This window comes from Ailuropoda melanoleuca, chromosome 6 (genome assembly GCF_002007445.2).
Source record: "Ailuropoda melanoleuca isolate Jingjing chromosome 6, ASM200744v2, whole genome shotgun sequence".
Taxonomy (NCBI): domain Eukaryota; kingdom Metazoa; phylum Chordata; class Mammalia; order Carnivora; family Ursidae; genus Ailuropoda; species Ailuropoda melanoleuca.
In genome coordinates, this window is record NC_048223.1 from 111,943,032 (window position 1) to 111,966,214 (window position 23,183).

At 47.3% G+C, this 23,183-nt stretch overlaps 1 protein-coding gene and 1 long non-coding RNA gene across 2 annotated transcripts in view; both read right to left on the reverse strand.

The window, feature by feature from the left end:
• The window catches only part of LOC100472992 (guanylate cyclase 2G-like), a 35,708-nt gene extending 22,012 nt beyond the window's left edge, over nucleotides 1-13,696 (reverse strand). Inside the window, 9 exon segments of the mRNA XM_034663623.1 lie at nucleotides 819-956; nucleotides 1,361-1,465; nucleotides 2,155-2,226; nucleotides 3,055-3,215; nucleotides 3,870-3,979; nucleotides 5,817-5,875; nucleotides 9,784-9,926; nucleotides 11,510-11,858; nucleotides 13,093-13,696. Coding sequence (XP_034519514.1) covers nucleotides 819-956; nucleotides 1,361-1,465; nucleotides 2,155-2,226; nucleotides 3,055-3,215; nucleotides 3,870-3,979; nucleotides 5,817-5,875; nucleotides 9,784-9,926; nucleotides 11,510-11,858; nucleotides 13,093-13,476 — 1,521 coding nt within the window. The 5' untranslated portion in view covers nucleotides 13,477-13,696.
• Nucleotides 866-7,400, reverse strand: LOC117802750. The gene is made up of 4 exons (XR_004626265.1): nucleotides 7,224-7,400; nucleotides 3,870-3,979; nucleotides 3,055-3,215; nucleotides 866-956 (listed from the first exon to the last, which is right to left on the reverse strand). It is a non-coding gene; the product is annotated as an uncharacterized LOC117802750 (long non-coding RNA).
• Nucleotides 13,697-23,183: the final 9,487 nt, after the last annotated feature.

Consider the following 23,183-nt stretch of genomic DNA (forward strand, 5'->3'; position numbering starts at 1 on the left):
GGCTCCAATCTTTGTCAAATCCAGTTTAGGACAAAGAACGAGTCTTCCCTTGCTTGGAGCTTTTGGCCTCTACTCTCCGGGAATTCCTATTCAAAGAATAAATATTCGGTTTTTTTTCTTCACATATTTTTCACCCAGGGGACTTGAGTTTCTAAAGGAGTGCTAAGCACAGGCAGCCATAATGGGCTGGGGTGCTGGAGAAAGGCTGGGAGAGGCAGGCAGGGGTTATGCCACTGGCTTCAACAACTACCAGGCCTTGTACCACAGCAACACCATTGCCCACACCTGATTCCTCAGCGCTGAAATACCAAGGATGCAGTGATCCATGCTCTAGGACAACAGGGTCCTAGAGGGAGTCATTAGCCACACGAGGCTAAATTAATGAAAATTAATTAAAATTATATAATATTTAAAATTAGTTCCCCAACACACTAATGTTTCATAGTGTTCTAATGGTACCATACTGGACCATGCAGATTTGGAATATTTTCATCTTCATAGAAAGTTCCTTTGGACAGAGCTGAGTGTAATCTAGAAAGCAGAATAGGAATCACCTAGGAGCTTGTTCAGGAAAATGCAGAATCTCAGGCCCCACCCCAGACCTACTCGACCAGCGTCTGCTTTTTAACAAGAGCCCCCAGTGTTGCATACCCACGTTAAAGTTTGAGAAGCACCAGTCTGGAGTCACAGGACTACCTTGGCTCTTACCTGGAGTGTCCCCCTATTCACAATTCCCTGCCTGACCGAAAGGACATGCAGAGAATGGGACAGAGACACATGCTAGGACCTACAGGCAGCCACTTTGCCCTCAGGAGTACCTGGTAAAGCCCTACAGGGGCATAAAAGAGCTCTTCCCCTGGCTGGCTCTTGACAAAGGAACTGGCGTCCCCAGAAATCATCACACTAGATGAATGACGGTTGTCCCCTCTCGACACAGGTGTGCCTCTCTGGGATGGCTGTAAGACAGGAAGCAATTCCATTGATCTCAGTAGCTTGACCAACTACCGAAGAGACTGTGCCTGTTATAGGTGAGGAGGATGAATGCCAGGGTTAATAAATGGGAGAGTCAGGACTCCAATCCCAATCCTCTGACCCAAAGTGTGAGTGCTCTGCTGTGACATACGTCCCTCTTGTGTCTGTACCACCACGGACGGTGTTGTGGCTCAGGCTCTGGGGTCAGACTGCCCAAATTCAAGTTCTGGCTCTGGCCCTTAATGAGCTGTGTCACCTGATGCCAGAATCCTCTTTCTAAATAAGCATCTAACCTCATGACCACTCTATCTCCTACCCCCTGTGCCTCCCCAACACCTAGAGAATGTGTTTAACACAGAGGAATCCTGTTTTTCAAGGAGAATCTTACCTGGAACCCTGATGCAGGAATCAGGTAGGACAGAACCGAGCTGCTTCGGTTGAAGAGGGAAGAAGGAGGCTCAGGGTTCTTCTCCGTCACACCTCCACCCTCAATCTATCGTTCACACCCCCCCACCACCCGCTGACCAGACCAGTGAGCCCCAGAATCCCGGGGGACATTTGAAAATGACTTGCTAATGAATCCTGATCTGGTCTTCACATGTTGAAGCCTCCTTGACTTTGGTACCTCCAAGTCCCCTTTTTTTTGAAAGTCCTAACTCAGTTATTGAATGAGTAGCATATGTAAAGATGCCAATAAAAAGAAACGACTCCTAAAAATGACATTTTTGAAAATAAAGCCAATATAACAGGAACGACATATATGTAACATGAGAGAAATGTTTGATTTTGACCCATAATGTATTCCTCCTCTTTACAGTCAACCTAAACGTCCGTGAGAACGAACCTGTATACTTTGGTCTAACTTCAGTGCCTTTTTTTTTTTTAAACAAGCAACAACATTCTAGAACACCTTCCTTTTGCTTTGAACCATTTAAGATTCATACATCTGTTCAAGTCATAGATTCTTGTTATTCCCCTAATATCTCGAGCAGCATGTGCTCCTGAGCGAGGACTATCTGAAATTCTAAACCGACTGATCTTTACAATAAAATGCATTGCCCTTGTATGTTTTTAATAAATTGAGATGAAGGTAAAATTGCCCCCCCACCCCCAGGAACAAGGAGCTCTTCTTAAACTACAAAAACCCAAATCTATCTTTCTTCTGTACAGAACATTTCTCACTAACATTTCCAGGAGGGCAATAAATGCTTCGGAATAATCGGTGTACGCTTGCAAAGATTGCACTGCTTTATACTAATAACAAAAACAGAGAAAAAGAAAAAAGGAAAGAAAAGAAGACATTTCAGAATTCCAAGCGAAAATATGCTAAGTCATAAGAGATGGTCATAGCAGTATTTTTTGAAATTATGTAAATGTCATATACTTCTCAAATAACATTATGCTTATTAAATGTGTGCCAAGCCTCCCAGCCTTGAGTACCCCACATCTTGGCACACCCTGTGTTACTTCTTTCCTGGCCACCACCAGCAAACCACTCTTCCTAAATGTCACCTCCTTTCTGAAGCCTTCACGTTGCTGAGACATTTACTCCCATTTGTGGGGCCTCTGTCTCAGAGGTGTAGACAGACGCCTCTCAGAGCACTTGCCTCCCTCAGATGACATCATTTGTGGTATATTGCCACGCGTTTCACTATGTTTGGTCTGCAGTCGATGTCTAATATGTGTGTATTGAGCAAATAAATCTTAACTGTCTTCATCCTCAGTAGATCAAAAGAGTTAATGTGGTTTTAAAATCAAATGCTGCCCAGGAGACAGATTTAATGTTTGAACAGAATATACGGGATCTTACACCCACAGGGTAATAGAGCTGAAGGGAACCTTCGAGACCATCTGATCATTTTTAAGTATTGAGAAACTGAGGCCCAAAAGTGATGTCCACCAAAGATATTCATCAAGGAAGAAGTGGGAGGCCCAGAAGCAGAATGTGGGGCTCAAGACTCTGTTAAACACTCACTTTATAAATAAGTTGGCTTCAGCTTTCAGAAACTCCTCGATGAGGTCCCTTCTACAAATCACTAGCAGCGAGCAAGAAATGGATATCCGGGCCAGGTGTGGCCTTACCTCATTCTGGGGCAGAATGGTGATGTCATCATAATTGATTTGCCACCAAATGTCTTTATTTTGCTTTTGCAATTTTCCACTCTGCATCTTTAAAATCAGACCTGTCACAGTTCCCAAGACAGTAACCAGGAGGGCCATTGTGAGGATCACAGCAGTCACCCCTGGGGGGCAGAGACATGTCATTACTACAGCCTGCTGAAGAACCGAAGTGAGCACACCCGGGGTCCTGGCTGGTCCTGCCAGGCAGATGCCTCAAACGTATGGACCCAAGCTGGGATATACTGGGTCCACTCAGACTTGTCTCTTCCAAGGATTCTTTTCTGGCCTCCCCTCCAGTTCCCATGGCAACTACACTCACCTGCCCCTTTGTATAGAAACATCTATTGTAGAGAAGGGTGATGAGTACCACTTCTACTGAACATTTACTATGTGCTCTCCTTAGAGTGGCTCTCAGTTATGATCCATCTAACTCCAGGGCTGGGCTCCGAAACACCAGGCAACACTCCCCTGTTCAGACTCTTTCTAACTCCTTAGAAATGAAGTCCCTGAGACTCACATCCCAGGAGCCAGGTTTCCTCAGAGCTGAGGTTCTCCACAGGGGAGGCAGGCGATGCTGGGGATTTGGGCGCTGCATCTAGACGGTGTTGCTGGCGTGTAATGGGGGGAGGCCCGGGACGCTGCTGAGGCCCACAGTGCACGGGACATATCCCCACACAAAAAGCATCCTGCCCAAAATGTCAGAAGCGCCACTGCTCTTGAGACACCCTCCCGTGGAGAATCCCCACCTGCTGCCTTCTCGGAGCACCTGCACTGACCTGTAGAAGCAGGTGTGGGTTCACAGAGCTCATTAGAAAATCCGCAGCTGGGTCTGTCTTCAGGAAAGGAGCGATGGGGCCGACGAATCGTGGAGACATTCCTCAGGGGTCTTTAAAAAAAAAAAAAGACAATTAAAAGTCAGGGCCCATTTGGTTGATTTTACTCGGTCTCTACATTAGACATAGCAGGGGCGAATAAAACATGCATGTCATTTGCAAGAAGTAGACCTTGGTCTCTTAATTGAATATTTGGCGGGGGCAGGGGGGGCGCCTGGGTGGCTCAGTCAGTGAAGCATCTACCTTCAGCCCAGGTCCTGATCCCGGAGTCCTGGGATCGCGCCCCATGTCGGACTCCCTGCTCAGTGGAGAGCCTGCTTCTCCCTCTGCCCCTCACCCCGCTTGTGCTCTCTCTCGCTCTCTCAAATAAATAAATTAAAATATTTTAAAAAAGAAAAACATTTGGTGACCCATCTGATTTCAGCACCTCACCTAGACTCTCCAAATTCACCTGCAGATGATCTAACTCATGGAAGGGTCCCTTTGTGGCAGAAATGAATACAAGAAGGAGAGACTTGTATCTTGACTCTGTCAAGGGCCAGTCCTCTGGCACAGAAGAGAACAGAAGCCAGTTTGGAAGGGGCATCCAGCCTTGAGTCCTTGAAAGCCCAGCACCCCAGAACCCCAGGGGACATGCCCTGGGCTCTCTCATGCTGGCCCTCACACCCTCTCCTAATTCTAGCATTAGGAATTTCTAAAAGGGCAGGAAAGAGGAAATAAACTGACCTGGCAAAAGGGATAAAACAGGAGCAGAAAGACACACAACCCCTCCCTAACTCCCCCCCCACCTCCTTTTTTTTTTAAAGCAAATACTTCATGGTCATAAGGAAAAGGAGGGAAGGAAGCCAGTTAATATTTCCACTTAGAAAAGGAGTTGATAGAGCGTACATGAACTGAGTCTGTGAAAATTCCAAACAGTAGGCCTTGGTTGTCCTCTTTAAGCCTCAGGACAAAGTTTAGGCTGTGATTTATTAAGTGAGTGATAAGCCAAAGAAACCACAAAGAGCTAGCATTTAATGAGCACATACTACGTGCAAAGCACCTATTATGTCTCAACTACATCTCAGTGTTAACCCAACAGTGAGAACCTGAGCCCCTAGACAAAGGCAGACCTTAGTATGATTTCTGGCTCCACCTTCTAATGACCTTGTCGCCTAGGGCAAGGACATAACCTTTCTGCCCTGGGTTTACTCACCTGGATAATATAATCCAGATAGTAATAGTACTGCCTCATGGGTTATGGGAGGATTAAACAAGATAGCCTGCAGAAGCTCTTGGCACCCAGCTTGGTGTAAGGTAAGCCCGCCAACAGTTCTGGCGGTGATTACTCTCTGTGGCAGGAGGTAGGATCTCTGTCTTAGAAATGAGAAAATTGGAGTCTAGAAAGGTGGTAGTGGTTGGTCAGCACGCAGGGTGGTTCACTGCCAAGCCTATCCTCCCCACAGGAGGAAAGCCAGAGTTGGGGGGACCCACCGTTAAAGGTCCATAGTCTTGAATCAGGCCCAGCACCCCCATCAGGGCGCAGGATGGGAAGGATCCTGGCCGTGACCTCACAGCCTTGAATTTTATTCTTGACAGAATCGGTTCGAAAGGAGCTGTGGGAGGGATATTCTGCAGTGGTGGCCAGGGGGTCATGTGCCCCAGATGCCCCTTCCACTGGTCCCGGCAGCCTTCTGGACAGAGCAGAAGAGTGGCCCCTGGTAGCTGGGGGACTGAACCTCCACCAGCCCCTGGGGAGGACGGGTCTCCCTCGGAGGGATCCCATGACTCAGGGAGGCAGGCCTCGAGCCATGCGCCCAGCATGTCAAGGCCCCACCGGCAGGTGCAGCAGGCCCGAGCTGAGAGAGCCGGCCATGGGCAAGCCACTCACCATGCGGCGGGCACTCTCACCCGGCCTCGGCCCTGGCCGGCTGTGCGTAGCGCAGGATGTAGGCCGCGTACGGGCTCACCTTCAGCGAGGGAGGCGAAGGCAGGGAGCGCTCACTCTCCAGCCTCTTCACCACCTCACCCACGCCTGGTCTCCCTCAGTCCCCAGGGGGAGGAGGGCCCCCCCACCTGCCCGGGCCTCAGTGTCCCAATTAGATCACGTGATTTAGGAGTACCTCTTTACGCCCTGCGTGGGAGAGAGTATGGTTTAATTGGAAGAGGGCAGAGTTTGGAGCCAGGCTGGCCGGGCTGCTTTACTGGCTGGGAGAGGTGCTGTGAGTTCCATAGCCTCTCTGAATCTCTCTGAGTCTCACCTAACTTATTCACAAAAGGAGGAGAAAGCCACTGTCACAGTGAGTATGATAGTTAAATGAGGTACAAAGGTGTACTACCATTCGCACTGCCAAGCACATAGTAGGTCTTCAGTATCTGTTCTCTTCTATTCATTCAGTCAACAAAAATACAAATGCCTACTAAGGACTAGGCACTGTCTTCCCCATAGAACCTGATACAGAGCTAACACTTAGTAGATGACTCCCCGGATATTTATTGGTTGATCATCTTATGTGTTAGGATCCACAATGGGCCACCTTGTTCCTAATGGAAACCTGTGTCATCAGTGACCCATCATCACGTTCCAGGTGTGCTCAGCCCTACCCTGGAGTGTCTCCGGCTCAGGCAATGGGGGCTCTGTAAAAAATTCTCTGTGGGGATCAGACATTGGCCCCGCCATCCCACACAGGGATCACCACTGGCTACCGATCTCTCTCCTGACTGTCTTCTCCCTCTGCTTGCCTTGACCTGTCCTAGCTCCACATCTCTGATCCCTCCATCTGGTTCCTGGTCCTGGCATCCTGCCAGGAGAGGGAATTGGCGTGGTCTGAGTTTGCTGGTCCCTCTTTTGCTACTTCTATGCACTGGATTATTAGATACTCAAAACCACAGCCCAGTGGCAGATGTCCTCAGGAATCTCATTTTTCAGGTGAAGAGACAGATGTGTGGGGAGGTTAAGCAATTCCCTCCTCAAGGCCCGCACTTAGTAAATAACAGAACTGGAATGGGAGGCCAGGTCTCTAACTCCAAAGACCATTGACATTTCACCTAGCAACCTTTGTCCTCTGTGATGCTGGGGTGCATATTTCATAAGATGGCATCAGACTACCATTTATTGTGGGCGGTGGAAGATGAGAAAGTACGTGTGTGTGTGCGTGTGTGTGTGTGCATGTAGTGTGTGTGTGTGTGTGTGTGTGTGTGTGTGTGTTAGGGGAGTGGGGCAAGCAGAGGGGAAATAAGAGGGAGACTATCAGAGCCAAACACAAATATCCTCCAAGAAGGGGGCCGGGCGCTGTGCAGGAAGGCCCTGCACCAGACCTGCTCCTCCGCGGAGATGGAGCTGAAGAAGGGTGGCCCCCTCAGCCTTTGGTAGACTTGTTTCCGAAGCCTTCATCTCCAGGGCCTTCTCCATAGGAGTCCAGGGCTATGAGAAACACTGACTGGTAGACAGCGGGGAAGCGTGTCACCTTCTGATTTGTCAATACTTCCTTCCAAAAGCTGTCCTAAAACACAATGAAGTAAATTTCGCCATATGTAGGAAATACCCCTGTTCAACAGAACTGCTTAAAGACAATGTCAAATTTGAATCTCTTCATCGTTATCCTCGGAAACACAAGGACTCTGGAAGGCCTGCCATACTAGGTCCACATTTTTGAGCCAGCACTGAAGCAGTGGGATGGAAGCCAAAAAATAATCATAAAGAAGAAAAGCTTACCTGGGGTTTCAAGCAGCTGAGGTGCAGAAGCTTGCCTTCTAGTCATGGGTGGCAAACGCTTGAAAAATTGAGGACGGTGGATTCTCAGTTTTCTGGACTGTGGCTTCAGTGGTTTGTTAGGGTCATTATCTGTATTATTACTATTATGAAATTAACGCCCACTCATTATCTGTCTGTATGCATGAAGTACACAAGGCCTTTCCCGATATCCCGATGGCTCCGTCCTGTCCGTGCTGAGAGGTATCCAACCATTCTAGGCCTGTACACAGGAGTGTGTATGTACATGTGTGTGCATTTTACACAAATAGTATCACACTGTAATGCTGTTCTGCACCTTGATATTTTTTCCCCACCTAAGCCTATACTGGGAATATTTTATAGAATGAATTTATGTTATTCTTTTTTTTTTTTTTAAAGCAGAGTGAATTCAATTGCATGGAGGTTGTGTGGTATATTTTTAGTTCTCTAAGCTTTCTGCCCCTGCAAGCCAGTTGGAATGTGATTATGGAGGCTTGGGAGGGGGGGAAATGACGAGGTGGTTGAAGGCTTCCCTGCCAGTACTAAGACCTGGCCCAGCCTCTCCTCATCTGGCTGCAGGCAGAGGTGACAGCAGCAAAGAGAAAGGAGTGGCCAGCAATAACAAAGGGAGGCAGGGGATGTTTTGGGAAGTCTGGTTTAGAATTCCAACTGGCTGCCCAGAGAAATCTGATACTTTGGGCAATCCAAAATACTTCTTGACAAAAAGATATAAGAACTCCAGAACATTGTTATACATTTTTCTTTACTCCCCGTTGCTTCATTTTAGCTCATGCTTATATAAAGCAAGCTCACTTTATGGGGCACGTGGGTGGCTCAGTCTGGTAAGCGTCTGACTCTTGGTTCGGCTCAGGTCATGATCTCATGGGTCATGGGATTGAGCCCTGCGTTGGGCTCCCCACTCAGTGGGGAATCTGCTTGAAGATTCTGTCCTGTTGCCTCTCTCCTCACTCATGCTCTCTCTCTCAAATAAATAAATAAATCTTTAAAAAAATAAATAAAATACAACAAACCAAGTTCACTTTAGAAAGATATAACTGCTGTAAAACTTCTACAGCGTGTCCATAGCTAAATGTACGTGTCGTTTTTTAGAAGCCTGTGAGTGGGATGTGCTGGTTAGATGCACAGCACTGAGGCCAGCCTATGTGGGTTCAAATACTAGCTCTCCCTCCTACTAGTCACATGGTCTCAGGCAAGGTATTTCAGCCCTCAGGGACTCAGTTTCCTCATCTATAAAATGAGGGCAATAAAAAATATCTCCCTGTGGGGCGGTGTGAGCTAAAGTGGGTTTCATTCAGTATACGAAGTGCTCACGGTGGGGCTTGCCGATAAGGCAGAGCTGTTGGGGCAAAGGGCTCAGTCCCAGTGTTCGAAAGACCCAGTTTGGAGGACCAGCTATGCCACTCGGGACCTCTGAGCTCTTGGGTAAAGTACCTTAGTTATCTGAGCCTCTGGTTCTTTGTCTGGAATGTGAATAACGTCTGCCTTCCAAGGCTGTTGGAAATGAGTGCCACGATAGTGTAAATCGAGTTTGGAATATCTGCTTCATGGGGCTCTCGGAAGACTGAGTGCAACAGTACAAGTCATATGTGTACGTATAGGAACTTAGAGGAGGTACATGGTACATTCAGCCCTCCCGATCATCACCACACGAACCAAACCACCTAAGAATTGCTGTACGGGACCACTACGTTGGTCTTTCCAGGCCTTAGCGGGGGCTCCAACAAGGACCTCTCACTCACTATGCAGAAGAACTCTGGGTAAGCTCTCTCTGTTCCATTTCAGTGTCCCAATCATAAAGTGAGGACCTAAGGGTGCCTGGCTGATAGGGTTGTAGTGAGTATCCAGTGAGCTAATGCATCTGGCACATAGCAAGTGTTCCTTACTTGTTACTTCTTTTTTTTTTTTTTAAAGATTTTATGTATTTAAGAGAGAGAGTGAACAACAGACAATGTGAGTGGGGGGAGGGGCAGAGGGAGAGACAGAGTCTCAAGCAGACTCCCCGCTGAGCAAAGAGCCCAGTGTGGGGCTCGATCCCAGGACCCTGAGATCATGACCTGAGATAAAACCAAGAGTCAGACACTCAATTGACCGAGCCACCCAGGTGCCCCAATTATTACTTCTTACTGTGGGGGTCACTGAGGGCTTATCAGCACCCACGTCCGTCCACTGCACAATACTGAAGAGGAATTCCCCTGGGCTGAGTCCCAGGTTCTCTGCAGGCAGCAGGATAGTTTTTGCATCCTCTGAGCTGCAGATTAAGATGTTAACTAAGAAGAGGGAACAAAGTCAGTCGATGGCGCATGCTCACGTACACACACACACACACACACACACACACGCTTTTTAGAAAGCGTGGCTTGAAGCCACAAATGAGACCTGAACTTTCTCTTTCCTTGAGCATGCTTGAGGAAACGGGAATGCCTGCCCTGTCCCCGGCATGGACATTTCCTGAAACGCGCCCACAGCCCACAGGCTGGCCGCTTTTGCCCTGCAGCCCCGAAGTCCTCACTGCGGGGCTCTCTCAAAGTACAAGCCAAAAAAGTTGGGGGCCACTTCTGTGCCCTACTTTCTTCATTGAATTCACTCAGAGCAGCAGATCTGGCCTGTGACTTATCAGCCACACAGCAGTGAGGAGGAGTTCGCAGATGCCAGAATCGGCAGCATTCAGACCCTCTGAGTCTGGATGGGGCGGGGGGTGGGGAGGAGGAAGAGGCCATCCCGCTTTTCTTCCCTCCAAACACAGCAGCATGCATTTTGAGGACACCCTACCAAAGCAGTGATTTATTTTTTAAATGAGGTAAATGATAGTCTGCTTATTTGAGTCCCAACTGTGTGTCAGGCACCTGCTAAGCATAGGATATAGCCGTTGACGAGAGAGAAGACCCGTCCCCTCAGGAAGCTGACAGCCACACAGCATACAAGTGAAGACATTAAAGAGAGCATGGAAGATTCTAATTAGGGAGGAGGAAAGGATGCTCTGATACTAATGTGTGTGTGTGGGGGGGGGTACAGCTCCGCATCAGGAAGTCAGAAAAGGACCCTTGGACGAGGTGGGCTCTGGGCTGAGTCTGGAAGGATAAGAAGAAGCTCCCCACAGAAAGAGTGCTGGGTGGGGTGGGATGGGGTGGAATGGCAGGTAGCACGCCAGGCCAAGGAATCAGCAAGTTCCCAAGTCCCAAGGCCATAAGGGCCATAAAGGGCTTAATCTATTTGAAGAACAGAAAGGAGTCAGTTACTAATTCATGCTAGAAAGGAGAGCCTCCAGTACCGCAAGAAGAAGAATTGCTATCTCATGCTGACCAGCTGTTATGTTTAGCACTTCACAGGCCTGACTTTAGTTAATCCTCACCATTCTATGAGGTAGAGAGGATGACGGTCTTCATTTCACAGGGACGGTATCTGAGGCACAGGGACGGTATCTGAGGCACAGGGATGGCGCCTGAGGCACAGGGACGGCACCTGAGGCACAGGGACAGCATCTGAGGCACAGGGAGGTTAATGTACTTGCTCAAGAGAATACCGCTAGGTAGTGTCAGGGGCTGGTGATCTCCAGAGCCCATGCTCTAAACAATAACCCAAATGAAGGACCCAGCCCAGCTGGAAGATGCTTCCAGAACCTACTCTGTGCATCATAACACTATAGCATCAGGGATTTCATGTTAGATTAAAAAAAAAAAAACCTTGTTGTTGGTGATGCTTTTACGTATCATCAATTTTGCACCCTTTTTCCTTCTGCTTCTTACATCCATAGAAAAATGAAGAGTTCTTAGTTGCTTTTTTTTTTTCAAACAATCTGCTTTTTTTATCTGTCTCTCTAAACATAAGCAACAGAAGACTCTTTCCTACTTACTTCTGGTAGCCAATGACATGCCTCTAAGATTCTCCTGAAGGGAGGCTGGGTCATTGTTGGTGTATTTCACACTGACCGTGATGGTGAAATGGGATTTGAGTCCATTCTCTACAACCTTCCACAATTCACCCACTCTATCCCAGGAGGAAGTCCCAGAGTGACCCCCAAACATCCCAATGTGTTTCCAGCCCAGGTACTGAAGACTTCTCTGGAGCACATCACCAATTTTGTACCTGGGTGGCACAAGTGTCACATAGGTGTCATATAAGAAGTTGTCCTCCAGTTTTGCAGTTTGTCCAAAAAAGTCAAACACAGGGATATTCCACTCTGAGGCTAGCAAGCCAATAACCTTGAAAGGAACCAAAAAGTTTCCATAATTCAGTTTACGCTACACTCAAACCCTATCATAAGGTATCTATGTAAACTTGGGATTAAGTAAGCCTATGGGTCATACTGGACCCTCTCTTTTGGAATATTGATGATAATGTTTTGGATCCATCTGGAGGATGCAAAGCCTCAAAGGACAAGAATAACCAGGGAAAGCATTTATTGACTGATTTGTTCCTTATTCACTTCTCAATACTTTTCATTAGGAGTCTACTATTTACAACCAACTTTGGAGACGTTGATCTTAAAGGAGCTTATGATCAATTATGATAGCAGCTAAGACATATAAAAATAGCTTCAGAGTTAAATACACCCTTCAGTATTTATAGGCAATAGACTTACAGGAGTTAAGAGAAGTAAGAAATTACTTCTGATTGGGGAATTAGGGATCTGAAGGGTGAGGGTAGAGGAGTGAAGAAAGACTCCATGGCATTTGAACTTGACTTTGAAGAATGGGTAGGCTCTGGACAACTAGAAATGTGTCAAAAGAAAAATTCCAGAAGAGACCAAGATCTAAGTTCAAATGTGAACTTCATTTGATAGTAACCACTAATGAGAGTTGCGCAGTATTTTTGAGAGTGAGGGCTGTAAATTTCTTTGCTGTTCTGCCTTTGCATCCACACCTCTCAGAGCACAAGATACCAAGGACTTCCACAAAGCTAATCCCATTAACTAAACAGTACAAGTCATTTGTTTGTCTTCTTTGCTTGCCCCAGTTTACTGCAATCTGTCATACTTCACTCTTTCCCGTTTACCCTCAACGTCACTGAATAATTTATTACACACAGCAAAGGGAACACCACACAAACAAATGATGTTTTTCTGCTTGAAACAAAGCATTCATTTTCTACTTAATTTTCCTGAGTCGTGTGGCTGACAACATTCAAGTGAATAGTACGAGCCTACACACAACAGCACCATGTCCAAACAGTCGACAAGTTTGTTAGTGAACATCTATCTATGAGTTAGTGAGTGAACTAGCAATTATTGATTTGAAAGGCTTTCTTTCAAGAGAATATTAACTGTTCTAATTACATGGTCTAATTACATCTCAAAGAGATGGTACCCAAACCTACATAGTTACTATTTATAGCAATGTCATCCTTGCCAAGAGATTATTCGAGTCTGTCCCATCACCTTTAAAACCAACCCTGCCAGTACAAACCAGCCAAAGTGTTTAGAAGGCTCTACTCTACCTCTGCTGCTTCTGGGCATGCTGGGCCAAACAGAGCAGAAATCTGTTGTCTCTGGACCTGATTGGTGAGAATAATGTGAGACTCCTTGATGCTGCAAGTTGAGTTGGTATAAGTGAATTCCCAGCTGAAGCTTCCGAGGTCCACTGTCTCTGAGTTGATCTTGTCCATGGCAATCTGAAGGCCTGCACCCAGCCTTTGCACACTGAACGGATGGGAGATGTTCCAGGGGAGCTGGAAGCCCACAGTGAGGTTAGCAGCCTCAAGCCAAGTCACCAGCATACTGGGGAAGAGGGTCAGAACTAGTGCTGTGTGGGCAGCATGGCCCTCGATCCTCAAACAGAGCCCAGACCTGAGCGAGGCCTCAGCACCTATCCTGGGAGCCATGATGGCACCTGTATCACTGCAGAACTCAGAGGCTCAGGCTCCTGACCACTCATGCCAGCAGCTTTAATGATAGTGCAGAGTTCCCTGAGGACCACGGCTTGCTTTCTGTTCAGTGCCATTAATTAACCAAAACCTTCCCTTTTCAGAATCTGTCCTCACACATCTAGACACTGCAGTCTTGAAGAAAGAGGCTGGGGCAGGGAATTAGCAAGACCCTGGTAATGGATCCAGTGACACCACTGACCAACTTCATGGTCCTGGGAAGGTCACATAACACCCACCTCCATCCCCCTAATCCCCAGATCCCTCCTCACTAGTAAGGGAAAAATCAGGAGAACCACTTGAGTGTAAGCAGATGGCCTGGGCTGGAATTCTGACTCCACCACAAATTGTGGGACCTGGGACATGTTACTTCCCCTCTCTACGCCTTCATTTCCTGATCCCTAAAACGGGGGTAAAACTGTAAAGGGATCTTCACCAAAGTGACATGGTGAGGATTGAAATCAATCCAGTGCCTGGCACAATGCCTGGGCAAAGAACCATTTCTGCCATGTTAGATGATGGTGGTGATGACGACAACGATAGTGATGACCGATGATGCTGATATCACCATATGATGATGATGATCACCTGCTGAATCCATCTTACAGGAAATTCTCCTAGATTAAGTGAGCTGATGGCCGTGAGGGGGTTTACTGACAGCTGGTAGAGTCTGTACCCCTCACCCAGGCTTAGGGCACCAGGGAGAGGTTACTGATGGATAAACACTCACTCTCCCTCTACACAGCTCAGGTCAAAGCTGGAGACAGTTCTTTATTCATTAATTACATATGAAATATTACAGATATAATATTTTACATATGAACTATTACTTTACGTGAAATATTACAGGGATGGCAAGCCCCTTGCAAAGCCATCACTATCCCCAAGTAAGATGACCCAGCCACCAGCTGAGCAAATGCTCTTCAGTATAAAGGGTTCACTTTCCCCCCACCATGGGCTTTCTTCTGGATTTCACTGGCAGGAAAGAGGCTGGCCTCTCCTACTCACCTCAGGATTATGTATTTCAGCACAGTAGACTTGCTATGGCTCTCAGAGCCTGACCTAGAGACCACCTACATCAGTCTCTCCTGATGGTCAGATGGATAGATTCAAGGGCCCCCTAGCAAACCCTCTGAACCAGAATGTCTTGGGTTTACCCTAGAGATCTGCATTTAACAGGCCCTCATGTATCTCCACGTATGCTAAGGTTTGAGAAACTTTGAGACAGTCTAAAGTGAGAGGAGGGAAAGAATAGCCAATGACTATCCATCCTCTAGTTTTGTTCCTTCAAGAGCAAACCTCCCCCCCTCCATGGGATTACTGAGCCTTAGGTCTTGCCTACCTCAGAGGCTATTTCCAAACCTGTCAATTAGAGGGGTGGCTTTTCTCCAAACCAAACTCATCATAACTGGTTCTTCACCGAGCTACAGATTCTCTCTCTCCCCTGCTAGGACAGCTCAGTGTCAAACTGGCAAATCATCTGAGTCTAGACTCCCATGCTCTAACCATAGTTAGAGTTCCGTGGACCTTTTTGACTCAAATGGTTACCGGATGTATGTGGCCCTGGGTAAGTTAGTTACATTAGTGCCCTAATTTCCTCAGTTTCAAAATAATATGACAACACCCCTCTCAGAAGGATGTTGTAAAGACATCGTGAGATTACGTAATTCCTTAGAACGCTGCTTCCCGTTAAGCAGGAACTCAATAACAGAGCATCCTTAATGGGTATATCATTGCACCAGTCGTAATACCAAAGCGAGGATTCAAGAAACAATGTCTCATTACATGCTCTGCATCCACTCTCCTCCTCCCATTTACAAACTTCTTAAAACTTACACTCCCACTCTAGATAATTTTAGATTCTTTTCACAGACTTTCTTTGAGAATCACTGAGGCCAAGATGACTGTGTGTGTCCCTCCTTGGATCCTCAGATCCAGCACAGTGATGGGCCTTTAAACATGCAAATTCATATTAATCATAATCAGTATGAGTACTTTTTGTGTTCTTTTTTTTTAAAGTTTCTATTTATTTATGTGAGAGAGAGAGGGAGCGAGCACGAGCGGGGTGAGGGGCAGAGGGAGAAGGAGAGGTAGAAACGGGCAATAAAATCATACAATAAAATTTAACCACAGTCAAAAATTAGACATAAACTGTATACCTGAAACAAATATAACACTGTATGGTAACTATACTGCAGTTAAAATAAAAATCTCAATTAAAAAAAATTAAACACAAACTTTATGTCCAACAGTAGGGGGTTGGGTAAATAAGCTGGCATGAATCCATATGATTGAGGACTATGCAGTCATTCAAAATATTTTAAATGTACATTTGTTGACTTGGAAAGATAGTCACAGTGGTTTAAGTGAGGAAGCACACTATAAAAACAACATGTGCTGGGGCCCCTGGGTGGCGCGGTCAGCTGAACATCTGACTCCATTTCCACTCAGGTCATGATCTCAGGGTCGCGAGACTGAGCCCCACGTTGGGCTCTGCACTCACCACAGAGTCCGCTTAAGACTCTCTCCTCCTCTGCCCCTCCCCCTGCTCTGTCTCTCTCTCTCAAATAAATCTTTTTTTTTAAAGAAGACACATGCAGTATTCCATTTTTATTTAAGATTTTTAAAAAGATCTTATTTATTTGAGAGAGATGGTCAGAGATAGTGAGCAAGCACAAGCAGGGAAGAAAGGGAGAAGCAGTCTCCCACTGAGCAGGGAGCCTGACACAGGACTCCATCCCAGGACCCTGGGATCATGACCTGAGTCGAAGGCAGATGCTTAACCAACTGAGCCACCCAGGTGCCCCTCCATTTTTATTTTCTTAAAAAGCCACACAGGCTGCATAGCAAAGATTATATACACCAAACCACTAAAAATTGTTCTCTTTGGATGATGCCAAAGAAATGATGCCATTTCCCCACTGCCCTCAGATGGGGAGAGCAACAGAGATGCAGTGGTCCAGGTGATGGCAATCCATCATCCAGAAAAGTTGCCATAGTTACAGGGCCACCCACTTTGTATGAAGTGCTTGATTGGCTGGAGTGGAAAGGCCTGAGGTTAAAAGCAGCTGCGGGGGTGGTGGCGCTCTGTAGGGACTGTGGTGGCTGGGAGGGGGCGCGCTGTTCTTCACTTTGCTTCTCCAGCCCTCCTCCCTTCTAGGATACTCTTTGCCTGAAAGTTACCAGTGTCATGGTGGTTGATGGGGGAGGCCACGTGGTCGCGTCCGATGATGGTTTGGAAGCCTGTTCACGGCCAGCCGAGGTATGGAGTTTGGTTCCCGATGTCAGTGGGGTAGTGCTCTGATTCATAACCACTTTAGCCCGTCTGTCTTCTGAAGAGATTATTACAGAGGGAAGGCTCTTTCTGCCTGATTTATGGTTTCCTCAGTGCTGGCCAGCCTGTGCCATAAACGAGACCCAGACCCAGCTGCTCAACATCCAGGATCAGACAAGATGAGCTGATCCAGGGTGAAAGAATTTTAGTAAGAGCTCTGGCTTTTTTTCTAGCTGCCTTCCCTCCCCTCTTGCTTCCCCCACCACCAATTGCCTCCCTTCAGCTTGTAAATCTGCAGCCTAATCATATTTAAAGAAAAAAAAAAGATTTAGAATGTGTGGATTTGAACTTGTCCAGAAGCAGAAAAAGGTGTTGAAGTACAAGATGAGCCCATAATCACCTTGAAGGAAAGACAGGGGGAGAGGCAGCCATCACCCTGTCCTCACACACTCTCTCGCATCTCCTCGTGTGTGTTGGGAAAAGGCATCCACCTCAGGTTTGGCCAAGTAAATAAGACTGGATCTGAGCCTCCATTTTTTCACTGACGAATTGGAAAGATGGCAGGGGCAGAGCTCTTTGACCTTACCAGCGCCTTGTCCTAAAACCCTAGGGTCTCTGGAAGATTCATAACTAACCACGTATTTCATGCTTGGTGGTGGCAGCAAGCTTCTTTCCAGGCCCTGCTTCCAGGTCCCTAAAGGGAGCATCCCTGAAGCTGTAATACACCTCGTGCCAACCCTCCCCTAGTAAGAGCAAGTAAAAGGCAGCTACTACCTGTCCAGGTGTGAACTTTAAACTTCCCTGTTGTGTTCTCTACTCTTGCAAATAGTGGTGATGCCATCAATCAATGCAGAGCTTCTAGTAAGTGAATGTTTGAAGAGCTCCAGGAAAGTGAAGTAAAGGTTGAACTTATGTAAAGGGGGGAGATTGTGTTTCTTAGAACTAAAACACAGCAGGTTCCTTGGATCCTAAAGCCACTCCTTTAGGTGACCATGCAGACTACACCTAGAAGGCAAGGATGGGCACTGCCCTTGACTTTCTGATGACAACACGGTGGTCTTGTTTCTGAAAATGTTTATGCGAGGGGCCAATAATCCCCTTTCACGGGGACATGACCTCTTACATACTTCAACACCTGATATTTATCCTGGGAGGCTGAAAGACTCTTCCTCTGGCCTGTGATGTGTTGCTCTTTCTCACACCTGTTTCCACCAGGAATGGGTCTTTGCCACCTGAACGGTGTTTCTCACCATCTAGGGATCATAATCCATACTTTCTAGTTTTCTTCTGGCTACAGGTATAACCTAAAGTTTAGTAGCTTGGTCCAGACTTGAATGCCATATTTCTGATCTGCATGATTATTTTGTGGTCTTTGACCCCGTCTCCCAGATGACTGCTCCCGACCTTCAGTAAAGCCTTAGCATGCAGAGCAAAAACACCCAGAAAGTGGAGAGGAGGGGCAGCTGTCTGTTCAGTAATCAAACATACTAAATGATTAAAAGTAATGTAATTACTTTCCAAGCCACTCTCACTAACATTTTAAGTTTTCCAAGAAAACCTTTGTTGCCACAGTGTCCCAAACACTGAGCAAACAAAGGCCCTTGCCTTAATACGTCTTTCTCTGGTGAGTATACACTTTTAACCCATAAGCATGATCTGCTTCTCCATCCAATCAGGGGCCTGTGTGGCATCAATCTTGTCATCTGAACAGCTTCTCTCTGGTGTGTAACCATCTAAAGAGAGGCAGGATGTCCCTTCTGACTCCTCCACCCTCTTCAGCTTCTTGTCTGGAGAGACCAGAACCCCTCCCACTTCCTGGTATTTCCGCTCCACTCATGTGAAAAGTTCCCAAATAGCTCTCTAGCCAGGATCTCAGGGTTGTGCTCTCATGCTGTGAGCCCAGTGAACCAAGCCTGCAAAGCAGAGGACCATGTCCTTAAAGCATGCTGAGGGAGAAGGTGTTGGCATGCCCCCCAAGGTCTTGATGCCCCCATCCGCGTGTCCTCGCTCATTCTCCTGGGGGACATGTACCAAGATGGTTGGGAGCACTGGTTTGGAGTGAAATTTAAGCTGACTTGGACACGTTGTGCAGTGTCTAAACCTCAGTTTCCTTATTTCTGATTACCGTGATGAGCTCCCGCAAGGATTAGATGGAGAAACAGATGCAGGTAGAACACGCAGGGCGGTTCCTGGCCTGGGGCACCAGCCAGGGAGTGATAACAGTTTTATGATACCGGACTGTTGCCTCAGTCAAGGTCATTACCTCTGTTGAATAGATGCTATGGAAACCGGAGGTTCAGATGAAAGACCTTGCTGTCTTCAAGTTCTTCCAGAGCAGTTATGACTTGTTCCCTGCTGCCACTGGGTGACAACACCTTTTGTTTATTTTCTAGAGGTGTTAAGGCTGAGGACCTTTGGTCTAAATCAGTGTTGTCTAAGAAAAATACGATGCAAGTCACATACGTAATTTTAGAATTTTTCAGCAGACGTATTTATAAGAGGAAAAGGAGCAAGGAGAATTACTTAACTAGTGAATCATAGATGTTATCACTTCAACATGTAATCAATATTTTAAAAACTGAGATATGATGCTATTTTCTTCATGCTAAGTCTCCAAACATTGGTGTGTGTTTTGTACACATCTAAATGTGGACTTGCTCCCTTTCCAGTGCTCAGTAGCCACATGTGGCTCCTGGTTAGAGTATGGGACAGCTCAGATCTTCATCTTCTGAGCTACCTTTCTAACCTACTGGGAAATAGTGATGATCTTTACGGGGTTGTTGAGGGCTCTGGGAATTTAGAGCTGACCCCTCTCTCAGGGATCTTTCCACTTTCCATCTGATTCTTAGTGCTCTTGGAAAGCTCTTGCTGACAAACGAGCAAGTTGCCTGTGTCACTGTGTTCCAACCTTGCTGACATCATGAACCTGAGAGTAAGGGTATTTATATGAGACACTGGCCTGGAGGAGGCTGTTCACAAGCATACCCAGCCACTGTGAGGGCTGAGGGTCAGCCTGTCATGGCCCATCGTGCACTATGTCTTGCCAGTCAAAAAGTTCAGATCTCAGTCTACAAGGCAGTTTGCTCTGTGTGTGTTGTTGGGGGGGGGAGGGGTGGCGTATGTGGGGATAGGGAAAACTTTGTACTGCAATCTATGCAAACACTGTTCTCGTCAACCGAGTGCCTGTGCTTGAGTAACACTTCCTTCCCACAAAGAATGAGCAAGTGGCCTCAAGAGCCTGGGTGCCCAAGCTGTTGCTGTCCATGCCCCAAGCTGAGAAAAAATGAACTGCTCTAGCACTGAGCTGGGGGCCAGTTCCCCCCCACACGTGTTGCGAAGTCCCATGGTGCGGGATTGACAGCGGGCCCAGCGCAGAGCCGTGGGTACTCACGGCACAGCAGACAACTAAGCAGACAGACCTGAGGGTAGCACAGCTGGATCTATGGTGCATTGGCCCCCTCTAGTTGAGTGCAGTGAGGCGCTGTGTGGGAAATGATCTCCGTGGCAGGAAGGATATCCAGGCAGATGCAAAGCCCTTCTGAGGAGGGGAAAAAGTAGCTGTCCTTCCACCCTTGGTATCATATCCATATGGCTGGCATTGTGTCCTCCTTCCTCTAAGACAACGGTTCTCCATTTTCTTTGAGAGGCCATTGAAAGATCCCAAGATAAATACTTATATATACATATAAATGCACAAGATGGGGGTTCGTAGAATGGATCATACTCATAGATACGTGCTTAAGCTCTGGACTCAAGGCTACCCCAGTTTAAAATCTGACTCTGAGACTCTGCCAGCTATGAGCCTCATGCCTTGGGCAAGTTAATTGGCCTCTCTTAGCTTTCTTCGGAATAATAACTCCCCTTCATGGGGACGCAGTGAGATTGAATGAGATACTGCAGACTAAGCTCTTAGGACAGCACCTTCATGTGGGAAGTGCTCGGTAATGTTCCTGATCCCCCTGAAGGTCTTCTGAAAGGAGTTGGCAGGAGAACCGTAGCTTGCTACCTGGAAAGGTGTACTTTGAGTGCCATAATCCTTTTGAAACATCAGATAACCAAGGGAAGGGTGGGTATGGAATCCTGATAGTTGGAATGACCAATTATGGCACCCTGTTAAGAGTTTAAGGAACTTTGCCCCTTCCTTTTCACATCTCAGTAGAAGGGTAAACTTCAAAGTCAGCTCTGCCATGTGGGAAGCTAAAGGTCAGTCCCTCACAGATTCATTTGTGCCCACTCTATGCCATCACAATGTCTGTCCTGCTATACAGCCACCTCTAGAGAGGACTGTCTCGCCTCCTTCCTCTCTGAGCCATCACTACTATGTTAACACGGGTAGATTCAGCCCGATAGCGCTAGGATTCTGCTCTTTCTCCTCGGGTCGTATTGCCTGACTTCTAAAGACTTGGATTAGCAGTCGAAACAGGCTAAGAGCACGTGTTATAAAGAAGCCTTATTTCACATGTTATTTTGTTTTTTGTTTTGTTTTGTTTTGTTTTGTTTTGTTTTGTTTTGAAGAGAGACGCTATAGAAAACAATGGTTTACCAAGAGATGGGGTGCCACGGGGGCACTGGAGACCTGGCTTCTGGACTCCCCTCTCCTACTCAGTCCCTGCTCCATCTGCCTCACATTTTACTGTCTCAGGTACCCTTAAGAATAAAGTTATGGTCGTTGGATCAGGTGACGCTCCCTGTACACTCAACTCACACCCACATGGGTTGTCTAGGTGTGACGCCACGTGGCTTTGACCTACCTGTACGTAAGAAGTGAGGCAGGGAGTGGCAGTCCCTCCTGGTGTGGCCAAAGCTCCCCTCTGGGACTAGCCTGCCTACTGGTCTCGAGGAGCACCTCTCTTCTAGAGCACACAATGAGTTCTACTCTGGGCCCAGCTGTCCTCCCAACTGCAGCGTCTCCATAGCCAAGACCACCCCAACCACAGTCCCTTCTGGCATTCCAGCAGTTGGGCTCATGGGAGGCAGAGTGGCTGCTCTGTGCGATGGTGGTCCTTGTGTGGTTCCAACACCAGCAGCGGGCACATTACCTGGAACTGCTAGAAATGCAGACTCTCAGCCTTTGTGAATCATAAGCTCTGGCACCAGCCCATAAATCTGTGTTGTAATAAGCTCTCCAGGGGCCTGGGATGTTTGCTAAACTCTGCGAACCACTGGTTTGGAGTGTCTTGCTCTCTAGCGGGTATAGCATTAATAGGTCGTTAATGAACACAGTGTGGCAGGAGTCTAGTCCGATGAGTCCAACTGACGCCCCCAGTTCTCATTGAACTGAATGTTCTTTAGTTATTTCTTAGAAAGCCCTCTTCCTTCACGTACTGAGGCAGGACTAGGGCTGTGTGCCATGAAGTGACTCTAAAGAGTTAAGGCACTAAGACCTGGATGCGAATCTGGCCTACTAACACCTGATGTGGTAGCCGCTCCCTCACACAGGAGTCCACAGGACTAGGCATTGGCTTCTGATCTTGAAGTTATTGGCTGACTGGTTGAATACAGTAAGAAGAAACCCAGCGCAGCATTGCCACACATTTCTGCCAGTCCAGGACACAGAAAGCTGTTAAGGGTCTGAAGTCTGCTGGTGGCTCAAGGAGCACATACCAATAAGGCAGAACCATAACGGGGCAAAGGCACTGAGGTGACTGTCTGGGGCCGCGGGCAGGCATCACTTTCACAACGAACCAGTTTTCTAATTCTGGGTGATTTCCTTCACCTGAAAGGGTCTGGTGCCCTCACCTGTAACACAGAAATTGAGCACAATCTCTGAGCTGCTTCTGTCTCCTTTTTGTGTAGTAATAGTGCCCTGAAGTCTTCAAGATTTGAGAACCAAGGGGCACCTGGGTGGCTCAGTTGTTAGGTGTCTGCCTTCGGCTCAGGGCACGATCCCGGCGTTCTGGGATCGAGCCCCACATCAGGCTCCTCCGCTAGGAGCCTGCTTCTTCCTCTCCCACTCCCCCTGCTTTGTGTTCCCTCTCTCGCTGGCTGTCTCTCCCTCTGTCAAATAAATAAATAAAATCTTTAAAAAAAAAAAAAAGATTTGAGAACCAAGAATGGTGACCAGTGACCTCAGCATGGAAAGAGAGAGGGGCGCCTGGGTTGCTCAGTCAGTTAAGCATCTGACTCTTGGTTTCGGCTCAGGTCATGGGCTCAGGGTCGTGAGGCAGAGCCTGGCATTGGGCTCCGCACTCAGCATGAAGTCTGCCTGAGATTCTTTTCCCCTCCCTCTGCTCCTCCCCCCACTCACATTCTCTCTCTCTCTCTCTAAAATAAATAAAATCTTTTTAAAAAATGGAAAGAGAGAGCAGCAGAGGTTGGACAGTGATGTAATAGCAACGTGCTTCCTCAAGGGCCTTGTTTAGCCACGGGAGGTGCGCACTGCCTCCGTGAC